This window comes from Galeopterus variegatus, unplaced genomic scaffold, assembly GCF_000696425.1.
Source record: "Galeopterus variegatus unplaced genomic scaffold, G_variegatus-3.0.2 Scaffold3628, whole genome shotgun sequence".
Lineage (NCBI taxonomy): Eukaryota > Metazoa > Chordata > Mammalia > Dermoptera > Cynocephalidae > Galeopterus > Galeopterus variegatus.
In genome coordinates, this window is record NW_007729739.1 from 173354 (window position 1) to 187113 (window position 13760).

Genomic DNA, 13760 nt, shown 5'->3' on the forward strand with positions numbered 1-13760 from the left:
CGAGGGTTGCGATCCTGTTGCCGGTCCCGGTCCGGTATGGGCGTGACACTGAGGGTTGCGATCCGTTGCCGGACACGAAAAAAGACAAAAAGGGGGAAAAAAAAAAAAAGAATAACAAATGCTGGCAAAGATGTGGGGAAAGGGGAACTCTTCTACACTGTTGGTGGGAATTTAAATTAGCACAGCTACTATGGAGAACATTATGGGGAGGTTCCTCAGACAACTACGGCTAGAACTACCATATGATCCAGCAATGCCACTACTGGGTATATATCCAAAAGAATGGGAATCATCATGTCGAAGGGACACCTGCACTCCCATGTTCATTGCAGCTGTATTTACAATAGCCAAGATACGGAACCAGCCTGTGACCTTTGACAGATGACTGGATAAGGGAAATGTGGTATATCTACACAATGGAACACTAATCAGCCATAAAAAGAAGGAAATTCTGCCATTTGCAGCAACATGGATGAGTCTGGAGAAAACTATGTTAATGAAATAAGCCAAACAAGGAAAGAGAAATACTACATGTTCTCAATTATAACTGGGTGCTAAGAAAGAAGGAAAGAAGGAAAGAAAGAAGGAAAGAAAGAAAGAAAGAGAGAAAGAAGAAAGAAAGAAAAGACCACAGTGATTCACTGAACTTTCAGAAGGAGAGAACAAACCTGAGGTTGATGGAGATGGGGGTGGGGGAGGAAGAGGGTTTGGGGAGGGATAGGTTGGGTAAAGGGTATAAAGAAAAATCATGTGCCTCGGGTTCGGGTCCTATATAGGAATGGCCAGTGCGCTCATTGGCTGAGCGCGGTGTGGGTGACACCACACCAAGGGTTGCGATCCCCTTACCGGTCACGAAAAAGACAAGAAAAAAAAAAATCACGATTTGTAATAATTATTATGCTAATAATAATTTTAAAAAGAAAAAAAAGAAAGTTATTTAGCACTAATGTTTGCCTATAGAAAGGCAAAAATTCTCCGGCTCCTCAGTCTCTGCAAGTCTAGCTCCTTTTTCTTTAGTTCTTGTCTCAAATATCACATCTCAGACAAATTTTCCACAATTATTCTACATGAAGAAGATTCTCCATCATTTTCTTCACTATATTAGCCTTCTATTTGTTTCTTTCATAGCCCATATTACAAACTGAAAAACTTTTATTTGCCCACTTACTTGTTTATAATCTCTCTCTCCTTGGAGGAAGAAAGCTCTATGGGAAGCAGGCATTTCACAGAGCAGGAAGCATGAATGGTCAATAAAGATACAAAAGGATGCTCAGTCTCATCAACATAAAAGTGAAATGCCATTTCCTGAATCCACCAGATGGATAAAAATTAAAAAGTTCAATAAAACCTAGTGTGTGCAAGGATGTACAGCAATGGAACCAGTTGCTGGGAAGAGTGTAAACTGTTAGAACCACTTTGTAAGATAAATTTGGTATTACCTAGTGAAACTGAATACGTGGATTCTTACAGCCTCAGAATTCCACACAGGCAGGCACTCTAGAGAAACTCTTGTACATGTTTACAATAAGGAATATGCAACAATGCTTACATTGTTTGAAATAAAATAACTTAAACGCTCATTAACAGTAGACTAGATAAATCGCTGTATTTTCATGCAACAGAATTATACAGCATTGAAAAATGAACTAAGTACAGTCACATGCATCAGCATGAGTTTCAGAAACTTAATTTTGAGTGAAAAAAGCAGGTCACAGGAAAACATTTATAGAATGATTCTCTTTACAAAACAGAAATAACATGCAAAATTAAACAACATATATTTTTGGAGACACACGCACATGGTGTAAAATTATAAAGAAAAGCAATGAACGACTAACAAGAAGTTCATTGAGGTGGAGAGGTGGAGAATGTGTTGAGGAAGGAACAGGGGCTTCAAAGACTTGCATGTTCTTCTTCTTAGGCTTAGTTATGGTGTTTATTTTATTATTCTTTAAGCCGCACATGCATGTTACTTCCACTTTTTATGTGTATGATATATTCCACTATTTATCTAAAGTTCCAGGAGGCATGGAGTGTGCCTTTCTCATGCACTCGCCCGAGCACGGTGCCTCTCCCACTTGAGCCTGCTGACCTGCGTACAGCAGTGGCTCCTCTGTTTCCCAGGCCTCTGCCTGCTCCTCTGGTCAACTTCGACTATGGTTTCAGTTGATAGTTAAGGACTGATTTAGCCTATTTGGGATGCTATAACAAATTACCATAGACTGGATGGCTTATAAACAACAGGAATTTACTTCTTACAGTTTAGCAGGCTGGGAAGTCCAGGATCAAGGTGCTGGTAAATTCGGTGTCTGGTGAGGACTTCCTTACTGGTTCGTGGACAACTGTCTTTTTGCTGTATCCTCACATGGTGGAAGGTGAATGAGCTTCATCAGGTCACTTTTATAAGGGCCCTAATCACCATCATGACCTAGTCGCCTCACAAAGGCCTCACCTCCTAATACCATCACCTTAGGGATTAGGATTCCAACACATGGATTTGGGGGGCACAAACATTCAGACCATAGCAAGAGCCTCATATCTCATCTGAGAGCAGAAGGGGCACTGTGCCCAGGAAATACCCTGAAGCACGTGCTCTCATGGGGAGACTTACTTAGGAGAACTTGGGAACAGGATGGCGTAGGGCTGTGCTAAGCTCCCTTTACCTGTTCCTGGCACAGATGAAGGCTCAGGAACAGAAAAAAGAGATCTGGCCTAGCACCAAGGTGACTTCACACTGCGCCTGTCACTATCTAAACATAATAAAAATAGTCATGATGATGTTGACTACTGAATCTACCATCTACTGAGTATCTTTTGTATTCTGTGCCTGGAGCTAAGGACTTCTGTGCCTTCTTTCATTTAACTCTATGAGGTTAGACACTTATATTCTTCCCATTTGGTGGATAGTGAAACTGAGGCTCTGAAAGGTGAAATGATAGGCCCAAGCTCACATAGCTTATATGTGGCAGAGCCAAGATTTGAACCCACATCTGTGACTCTGGAGTCCACACTCCATCACTCTGTGGGAAAGTCACAAGTCAAAATGACACAGCCTTAAATCTTGGGTCCCTTTAGTGGGGAGTGCCCAACAAGACGGACATAGGGACTGGGGCAGACGAAAGGGCAGAGTCTCATTTCCATGTCAAACTCACCCTTGGCCACTGCTCCTGGGAATGGCAGCCAGAGCCGCCTATGATCTTTACATTACAATTGCTGTCTCTTTCTGTTTCTCTATTGCTACCTCTTCCGTGGGCTTAGGGCTGCATGTGTTCAAGTTTCTATAAATGCACACGTGAAGCAACAGCACTGAGCCACTGCACCGGAGCGGATGCTGCAGGATTGAAAGAACTGAGCTCCATCCCCAATTCTGTCCACAAAGTTCTGGGCAAGTACTGTCGCCTTCCTTTGCCCCCATTTCCTTACTTGTAAAACAGGGGTAAAATATCCACCTCAAAGAATCCTTGGAGGTCACAAACTCAAAGCCCTTCATTCTACACACGAGGAAACTGAGGTCTCAAGTAGGGAAGGGACCTGCGCAAGGCCACACATACCTGGCCCAAGGGGAAGCCAGGAATAAAATCCAGCTTTCCTGATTTCCAGTTCAAATATATGTAATGCTGAAACTGAGGTCTCAAGTAGGGAAGGGACCTGCGCAAGGCCACACATACCTGGCCCAAGGGGGAGCCAGGAATAAAATCCAGCTTTCCTGATTTCCAGTTCAAATATATGTAATGCTCTGTAAACCATAAACATGTACATCATTCTGTAGATGGGCACAAGACCACAGAGAACTTTCTTTAAGTTTTTCTATGCAGTGTTTGCTATAAACAAAAATGAAGAAATATCCAGGTCCATTACTTTGGACTCTTAGAAGAAAACAGGCTCCTGATAAGGACAAACCCACCCTGAATTGTTTATGCTCTTCTGCTTGAAATCACTGTGCCTTTATTTGTGCACAAAAACACAGCACTCCTTGCGAGGTCAGCAGAGGCCCTGGTTCCCTTGGAGTGAGGGGGCAAGCCTCCAGAAGGTGCTAAGAGACAAGCTGGACACAGGTAAAGGACAGCCCAGCCAGTGAGCTGGCATGAGTGAGAAGGCTGGCACCAGGGCTCAGCCTTCTGTGCCGCTCTGCTCTGGCTGTGTGGGGGAGCAGGAGAACTTGCACTTAAGGAACTCTGTACTGCGAGTGCTCACATAGGCCAGTACACTCACTTTTCATACCTCTGGGGAAACTGAGGCTCAGAGAGGCTCTGCAACTCACTCAGCATCACACGGCTAGCGAATGGTGGAGCCAGGAGTCAAGCCCGGCCTTGACTTCAGAGCCTGGCCCTTTCCACGAGGCCAGACTTCCATACTGACCTGAGAAGGCTATGGCGAAGATCCCCCCTGTGGCTGCATCACGGTGGAACTTGAGCAGGACCTGGTTGGAAGAGCTGTGCATCGTTTTCTTGGCTAAGCTCCGGGTGAAGACTCCAAGCTGTGGAGCTGTCTGTTGTGGCCCATCCCTGCATGGAGGAGAGAAGGTCCTAGAATATCACCAGTCACCATGGCTGCCTGCTCCACCTGGTGTCGTCAGTGGCCTTAAGAGACACCTGGAGCGGGTGGCTATGATTCTTCCTGCACCCAACACTCTTTCCCCAGTGCACTGAACACATTTCTCCAACCTCCCCCAACTCGGTCTCCCAGTGAGCTGATAGAGTCAGTGAAGCTCACACTGATTCCTCTTTCCCCGGGTCCTTCACCAGCCCAGCCTCCCCAGGGGCTCCTGAGGCAACGCAGTGCCATGGAGCAGGGCTGCAGGTCTCCTGCAGGTCCTCTCAGCCTGAGGCAGCCCTAGGACAGGGCTGCAGAATTGGTGTAGGGCTCTCCTGCTGCTGTCCATGCCAGGCCCATTTCCTTGTCCCCCTCAAGCAAAGAGACATACCCATGTTGCCTTTCTGGGCAAAAGATTTCTATAACCTTATCTAGTCCACCCCCCATCCCCTACTCTGTGCTTAGCCATTGCTTGCAAATTAACCTGGGGCAGTATTGCAACAGTCATCCAGCCCTGGGAATTGTGGAGGAGCATCCTACTATCCCCTGATGATTCTCAGAATGGCAGTAATCTCCAAACAAAATATTTTAAAAATTACATCTTTGTCCAAAGATTCAGTGGTTTGGGAAAAATTGTCAAAAAACCCCTGCAATTATCAACTAAAATTTGTATTCTCATTTTAAAATTAACTCATCATGGTATATATAACTATATAACTCAGAGCTGAGCTGTCCAATTTAGTAACCACTAGCCACATGTGGGTATGTACATTTAAATTAATTAAAATTAAAGTTTAAAAATTGTTCTCAGTCACTCTAGTCACATCCAAGTGCTCAGTTGCCACATGACAGTGGCTACCGTATTGGACAGCACAGATATAGAACATTTCTGTCACTGCAGAAAATTCTGTTGGACAGTGCTGGCTCAGCATGAGATAGCCAGTGGGATTTCATAAAGTTCTACCTCATGCCTCTGCTGTTAGACTGGGTAACTTATCTCAGGTACATGTAGAATGCTGGTTTAAACTCTGGAAATACTTAGAAAAGTCTGTGTACCCATGCCCACTCCCAGTCATACCCCCATTGGCACTTTCACTGGCCCTAGCAGGACCCTTAGTTGGGAGGTCTGCCTTCCCATCCTCTCCTTCAAGGAGTCACAATGGCTAATTGAAGCCGAGTCTCATTCCATTATGTTTATTTGAAACCCAGGAGGATGACCACCATCTAAAACCACTCAGCTCTTGGCTTTCTGAACTAATACATGGGTGACCCAGGGTAGAGCCCTGCAAATGCTCCTTTCTCATGGCTGCTGACATGGCACCTGGCCCTACCAGATAGTGATGAAGTCTCCGGAGGGCTCTGTCTGCAGCAGGCTCATGTTGAGGTGGACGCCATGACCAATGGGCACGGTGATCAGCCAGACACAGTCCTGGGAGCTGGAGTACGGACTTGGGAACCCCGGGGAGTACACAGTGCCATTGGAAGAGGAGATGTTCCCGCCACAGGGCACTGCCAGGGAGGGAACATGAACACACAGATGAGTGCTGGAGAGCACCACCCACCTGAGAATTCAGATGCCTTCCTAACGAAATCTCAGCTCCCAGCACAAGTCATCCTGTCAAGGAGGTCGGGAGGGATGGGGAAGGTGACTGGGCTTAGGATGGCCGTGCCTGGCTCTACCCACCAGTCCCAGCACACCACCCCCCTTCTGGCCCCCAGTCTTTACTTTAGGGGCGTCTGTGGGTCTGACTCAACCTCAGCCGCTCTTTCCTTTTCTCATGGAACAGACCTGCCAAGAAGGAAGGACACATCGAAGCTGTGCCCTCTCCCTTCCTAGGAACAGGAAGGGACAGATGTTAGGGTCAGGGCTACAGTCTTTTGCTGGGAAGAGCTAAGAAATTATAAAAGTAGCCTTTTCTTTCTCTTCAATTTTCTTTCTAGAGCAGTGCTTGGTCTTGACTCAGAGTTGAGGGTTCTTGTGGCGAAGCTAAAGTCGAGCCCAAATCATGGCTAGGCCATTTATTGACCAGCGGGTCTCAGACAGGTAGTTTAGTTTCTCTGAGTCTCAGTTCCTCACCTGAAAAATGGGGCTAAGAATGCCCCTCATGGCACTGTGCAGTGATGAGGTAGAATGTTGCATGTAAAATGTGCAGCCCAGTGCCCTGCTCACAGGGGAGACATTTGCTGAACAGATATGATCCTCTACCCTTACCTTCCTATTCCCCAAAGCAACACCCAATTTTACACTCAGTCTGATCTAGGCTTTAGGCAGGTGGATGAAGGGGCCTTGAAGTCTCCATGGTGTTCAGACTCAGTCACCAGGGAGGAGAATAAACAAGGATGCTGGGAAAAAAACCCTCCAAACACCGTGGTCCAAAATAATGCATGGTTCTGGCTGATGTGGGGCATCAAACAGACATCTGGATGGGGGCAGACCAGACTGAGGACAGGTTCCTGTGAATGCAAATGCACCCAGAAAGTGCACACGGACACACCATCCCTCCTACATGTGCCAGGCATGGCCTGGGGAGACAGCGGGGAGCACAATGCTCTACTTCTGTCCCGTGGCACTCACAGTCCACCAGGACACAGCCAAGTGCAGCGGCGTCCGCAGCACAGGTGGAGCTGCCGTCATCGTGGAATGCTGCGGGACACTCGGCAGAGCCCCTCCTCTGCTCTTGAGAGAGTAGGGAAGGATTCCTGGTAGAATTTACACTGAGATTGGGACCCGAGGGGAGACTAGGGCTAAGGAGGCAAGGTAGGAGAGGAGAGGAGTGTTGTACGAGGAAGGAACGCATGTGCTAAGAACCAGAGGCAAGAAAACATGGCGCAGTGGGAAAGTGGAAAGTATTTCAGCTTAGCTGCAGCATTCAGTCCGTGCAGAGTGGAGGATGCCCGGAGGGACATGGTGCGCCACGTTAAAGGGTTTGGAAAGTACCCCAAGGGAGACGGGGATGCCTTGCTGGCTTCCACGCAGGGGCGTGGCAGGAGCACACTGATGACTTCTTGGTTTCTTTTTTTTTTAATTGGTTACGAATATTCATGGGGTACAAAGCTGGTTGCCACCACTCATGTCCGTGATGTGATGGCCAGATCCATACTGGCAGCATGCCCATTACCCCAAATCGTGATTATAACCCATGTCCCCCACCCAATTATCCCTGACCTCCCTCCCCGTCCCCCTTTCCCCCACTCCACTGTGTATCCCTCGGTACGCTCTCTCCATCCGTGGGACTGTAAATGACTACGAACACTGTGGAAAACAGTATGGAGTTTTCTCAGACAACTACAGATAGATCTTGCACATGATCCAGCAATCCCACTTCTGGTGTACACCCAAAGGAATGGACATCATACTGATGGCTTCGAAGGCTCATTCTCACTACATCGTGAAGAATGTATTGAGGAGTGTAAGACTGAAAGGTAGACCCGTGAGGGGCTCATCCAGGTGGTGGCCTGGATTAAGGCAGAGGCAGTGGAGAGAAAAACGCGGAGGCATTCGAAAGGTGATTAGCACGGAGAAAGCAGGACTTGGTGAGTACGGGAGAAGAGCAGGAAGGAGGTGCCTAAAGGAAGGGCTGAGTAACCAGGTGACTAGGGGTGCCCGTCACTAGAGGGGGATTTCAGCTTAATGGCAGAAGGAGGACGAGTTCAATTTTGAATATGCTTGGATTTAAATACCTCTGAAATAAGTAAAGATATTTAGTAAGAAGGAGACAAGGTCTTGGGAAAAACCCCAGAGAACAGCAATACTTAAGGGGCAGACAAAGGAAGAGATGAACCGAAAAAGGTGGCACAGGCAAAAAGGTATTTGGAAAAGCAAGCGAATATGGTGTCGAAGAAACCAGGAGCAGCAGGTTTCTCAGAAGGGAGAGGAGCTTCTGGCTCAGGACAGCAGCCTGAGAAAAGAATTGCCCTTTTCCTCCCCCCAACGGTGCCACACGGAAACAAACGAGGAGTAAGAGGGACTGAGGTCCGCAGTGAAGCTTGTCACGCAGCACGTGATCAGCCAATTCTGAACCATCAACTGGTTAGGCACAGGGGGGCTCTGAAAATCTGAAAAACTAACTGGGAGTTTAATAGTTTAAGAAAAAACAGTCTTATATTCCAACACCAGAGCAGCTCAGTTCTGCAAACAGGGTCTCTTTTTCTGTGGAGAGTTAATGCTGAGAGTTCGCTGTCTGGGAGCGAGCCATCTGTGAAACCCTCCAGCTCTTGGGAGACAGAGATGAGAAGACCCACTTTACTAAGGGAGAAACTGGAGCTCGAGAGGTGACATGGTTCAGGCACGGAGCCAGGGCACCCTACGCTGATTTGTGGCCCCTGTCACACCTTCCCCTTCCAAGACAAATTCCAGCCTCTCTTCCAGGAGAATGCTCGGCTGCCAGAGTGAAAAAGGAAGGAAAATGGGACTGAGGTGCACTGATGGGGGTAGAGGCAGCACGACCTTTCAGCCGTCGTCCATCCTGGTTCTGGGGAAGGAAGAAGACCCAAGAAAGTGCCATCTCCAGTTCCCTGACACCATCAACTCAGCTCTCTCCAGACACATGTAGGAAGGAGAGACTAATGGGGTGGGTAGAGGGGAACAAGAAAGTTCTTAGAGAGAGTCTTCATTCTCTTCTCCCTTTGGGAAGGTGCCATCATTAACTCTACCTCTCGGCCCCTCGGCACGCCACTGGGATCCCACACCCTCATGTGGAGCCTTCCCTTCCACACAGGATCGGGGAGTCCATTAGGTTGGATCTTTCCAAGGGCTGGGTGTATCTTCCCCTTGGCTGTGGCCCACATCTCCCTAGTGCTGGCTCAGACCTCTGTCACCAGGACGCTCTCTCTGGCTAAGCTGGGTCACCTCTGTATGAAAACAGGATGGACAATGTTCCCCTGGCGATCCCATGGAGCAGGCAGGTGGAATGTGGGACTGCTGGGGATCAGTCTCCACGACAACCCCAGGAAGAATCACCAGGGATGAGGGAGGGACATACCTTCACACCTGGGCAGCGGGTGGTCCCAGTTCCTGTTGGTGCCATGTTGACATGTGAGGACAGGGTGGCCAATCAGTTGATATCCTGGGAGGCACTCGAAGGTCACTGACTGTCCAACATTGTAGCCAGCTCCCCTCACAATGCCACTGGCAAAGGGCTCTGGGTCTGGGCACTCTTGAAGTTCATAGGCTGGAAAAGATCAGGAGAAAAGGTGGTTTTATTCTCTCTGGGTATTTTCTCCCTGACTAGAATATAGGAGCAATAGAGAGTTAGCATAGTGGTGAAGCACCAAGACGTGGATTCAGATGGGCCTTCGTCATTTACAAGTTGTTGGCTTTGGGTAAGTTATTTAACTTCTCTATGCCTCAGTTTTCTTATTTATAAAGTGGTTATTGACTGAGGATAATACATGCACAGCTCTTTGCACAGTTCTGACACATGGTAAAAGCTCAATAAATGTTATCTATTATGAGTATTTCCATGGGAAAAGGAGGCTCAGGGAAGACATTGCTGGACCACACCACTATTGACTGAGCTCTGACTCGGGGCCAGGCGTTGGCCTAGGTTTTTCCATGTTGCTTGTTTCATTTAACCTTCACAGCAGTGATCAAGATCATAAACACAGGAAGGAGGGAGATGAAGATTTGAGCTGGGTTTTTCCAACTCTGAGAAATTAGAACCCATTAGCAAGGAAGAAATCTGGTGGGAGTAAGCCAAAGCTGTGGCAAAGAGAGAAACTTTCCAGAGGAAATAAAAGAAATGTGTGATGTCATGTAAGTAAGTCCCTCCAAAGAGCAGGACAATTGCATCCATGAGAATGAATGGAGCTGATTCAAAAGGAGATGCCTTAATGGAAGTAGCTGAGGACCAGCCAACAGGGACAGGTTGCTGAGGGTTTGCTCGGCACATCCCACAGAGCAAAGCCTTCCATTAATTGGGTCCACAGGACAAAGAACAGCCTTCATGGCAGGAAATCAGTGGTAGAAGGAGATGGAATGTTCCTGCAGTGGAAATTCTCAATGGGAGTAATTGAGACCCAATGAGTGCTTCGTGGAAGTGAATGCATTTATCCTATGTAATGACAATATACATAATGATGATCTGGAAGCTCACATTTCCTAAGCACTCACTCTGTGACAGTGGTTGAGTCATGTGTTTACATTCAAACTCACACAGGGAAGTCTCGGTAGGAAGAACTGGGCAGGTTTCAAAAACTGAGCCAAAAGTCGAGGAGCCATAGTGGCATTGGGTGGGCTGGCAGCCAAAGGACAGATGTGGTCCTGTCAGTAGAAGGAGTTTGGGCAATTAGGTGGTGAAAGCCTTAGTGGAAGCGGGGAGTCTGTTGCCCAGGGAGGTGACCCAATGGGATGGGTTTGCCTTTAAAGAAAGCCCCAGTGGGAACTATGTGGACACAAAGATGGTGAGGAGCCTGAACATGGCAGCTGCGTGCTAGAAGTCAGGAGCTGCCTTCACCACAGTTGCTGGCGTCTTTTATAGAAATTACCTCAAGTAGAAGGAGCTGGGCTTTTCAAAAAGACAGATACTTCAGTGAGAACACCTAGATTCCTTTCATACTGAGAAAAATTTCAGAGCCCGCTTCCCCAGAAGCTTCAAAGACAGAGGTTGGGCTTGTAGGGCAGAAAAAAACCCTAAGAGGAAGAAACATTAACTTGCTAAAGAAGGACTCCTCAGGGAGAGGAGTCGGGTTTGTCCCAAAGCAATATGCCACAGTGGGAATAGATACGATTTCTAAGTGTTGTCATTTAAAACACTGGTAATGACGATGCCTAACATTTTGGAACAATTATATGTCTCAGTCATTTTGCTAAGTCCTTTATAAACACGATCCTCCTGAGAAGTTTTAATGGAGTAAGTTAAGCCTGTCAGACTGGGGGTCCTTGGTAGGAATAGCTTATGTAATTCCTAACAATTTTACAGGAATATTTACCTGAAGAAGGAAAAAGAAAGCCCCTGCTGGGAAGTTCAGAGCACCCACTGGAGAAATTTGGAGAGAGTAAAGAGTTGGACTTCTTCCAGGGAAAGTCGAGGCCCACAGAGAGCTGGGTCTGCTCCATCGAAATAGCCTCGGTGGGGACAGGTGGCTCTTTCATGAAGCTGGGTCTTTCCATAAAGGAGAAACCTGGGAGAGTGGTCAGAGCTTGTTTACAAGGTACAACTCCACAGGGCTGAGGGAAGGTACAGATGGAGAATGTGGGCCTGTTGGTCAGGGAGGAGCGTTTGGGCTCGTCACAAACTGGGAGGCCTCAGCGGGAGTACTTGGGCCTCTGCCACTAGAAATAGCCTAGTCCACGAGGTTGGAATCATGCCAAACAAGGAGCCTTAACAGAAGCCGAGCTCAAGTCTGAGGGGAGCAGGTGACCGACACTGTGCGAGGTTCCACAGGCACCGCGAGGACTGGCACACGGGCAGGTGCAGAGCAAGTACCTGGGCCTGTGGCTCAGGGGTGGCATCCCGGCAAGTCCAGACGTGAGCGGGAGGAGGGGCCCGTCACAGAGTGGAAGCCCCGGTGGACGTTGCCGGGCCTCTTACACAGTTGGGGTCTGAGGAGGGCACACGCTGAGCCCCCCGTGCCTTCCTCACACAGACGAAATCCTGAGGACTGGGCCCCTTGAACACTGAAGCCTCATGCGAGGAACAGTCGTGACATGGAGAGAAACGCTAACGTGGGGTGTCGGCCTGTGGTCCCGGAAGCCTCAGAGGGATAGCAGGGCCCTCATGGGGGCCAGCCTCGGTGGGAGCACGTCCCAAAGGAAGGCTTGCTGAGTGGGGCTGGGTGTGAACTCAAGGCCAGGGCTCCATGGGAGTAGTTAGGTCTCTTCTGGGGGACGTTGGGGGCTAGCCAATGGGGAGTCTGAGGCTGCTCCCAGTGCGACACACCCGGGAGTACCACGCGGGGAGCGCGGTGAGAGTGGCTGGTCCCACACGCGGACTCTGTGCAGGGCTCTGCATGTCTAGGGGGAAGGCGTAGGGTGTGGGGGGCCCTGGAGCAGCTGTCCCCGTCACAAAGGTGGCATCAATACTTATATTTATGAGAGAGGAGAAGCCTAGGAAAAGAACACTTAGGCCTGTCAGAGGCTGTTATGGGTTGAATTGGGTCCCCCGAAAATTCACATGTTGAAGTCGTAGCCCCCAATACCTCCGAATGTGACTATATTGGGAGATGGGACCTTTACCTGTCTTACCTAAATTAGAATGAAGTCTAATTAGGGTGAGCCCTAATCCAGTATGACCGGTGTCTCTATAAAAAGGGGCAATTTGGAGACAGACGCACAGGGAGAGCAACACCACGTGAAGGCGAAGGCAGAGACTGGTGTGATACTTCTCCAAGCCAAGCAGTGCCAAAGACTGCCAGAGCCCACCAGGTGCTGGGGAGACCCTCGAACAGATTCTCCCTCACAGCCTCAGAAGGAATCAAGCCCGCCGACACCTTGATCTTGAATTTCCAGCTCCAGAGCTGTCAGACAATAAAACTGTTGTTGAAGCCACCTGGTTTCTGGTACTCTGTTACGGCAGTCCTAGGACACTAACACACAGGGCAAGGCCAGGTGGCAGGTGCCGCCTCTGTTCCTGAGAGGAACACTGACAACGTAGTTGGGACCAACTCTCTCCTGTGACAGACCATGGCTATCTGATGAGTTGTGACCCTTTTTGAGAGGCCTGTGCCTCCCTCGTGAAAGGCACAGACACTCTTGCGGAAGGTTGGTCTCTGTGATGAGCCCACGCATGGCTCCCCTGGGCGTGGTAGCTTCGTCACCAACAGTGAAGCGGCACCATATGGGTGTGAGGCTCAGCTCCTCCCGTGGTGACAAGCCCAGCCATGCTCACCCAAGTTTCCCCTAAGACAGAGACGAGCCTCAGAGGAGGCCTCCCCTGTACGACTGGTTCAGCTGCGCTCACCTCACCAGATGCCCTTCAGGGCTTTCCCTAAGTGACAAGCCCCATGCTCACTCAGCATCTCTCTCTGACAGGGGAGGAGCTCCATGCCATATTATTTCCAGAATGAAAAAGCCACGTCTCAGACAATTACATATAGTTTGGTACTATTTATATAGAAAACAGGGCCAACAATTTTATAAACATTACATATTTTCCACAGGTGCATATAACATGTATGTCAAGGCATAGAAAAAGGTCTGGAACGACCACACCAAAACAGCAGTGGTTATTTCTGGGGAATAATCCTGGGTTTGGAGTCTGTAGACAAAGAGAGCTTTGGCTTTACCT

General features: G+C 48.5%; 1 protein-coding gene across 1 annotated transcript in view; it reads right to left on the reverse strand.

The window, feature by feature from the left end:
* Window positions 1-13760, reverse strand: part of CSMD2 (CUB and Sushi multiple domains 2) — a 122166-nt gene that overhangs the window by 82527 nt on the left and 25879 nt on the right. Inside the window, exons 15-17 of the mRNA XM_008585596.1 lie at window positions 9516-9704; window positions 5865-6042; window positions 4360-4505 (exon numbers count right to left, since the gene is read on the reverse strand). Coding sequence (XP_008583818.1) covers window positions 4360-4505; window positions 5865-6042; window positions 9516-9704 — 513 coding nt within the window. The remainder of the gene's footprint in view (window positions 1-4359; window positions 4506-5864; window positions 6043-9515; window positions 9705-13760) is intronic.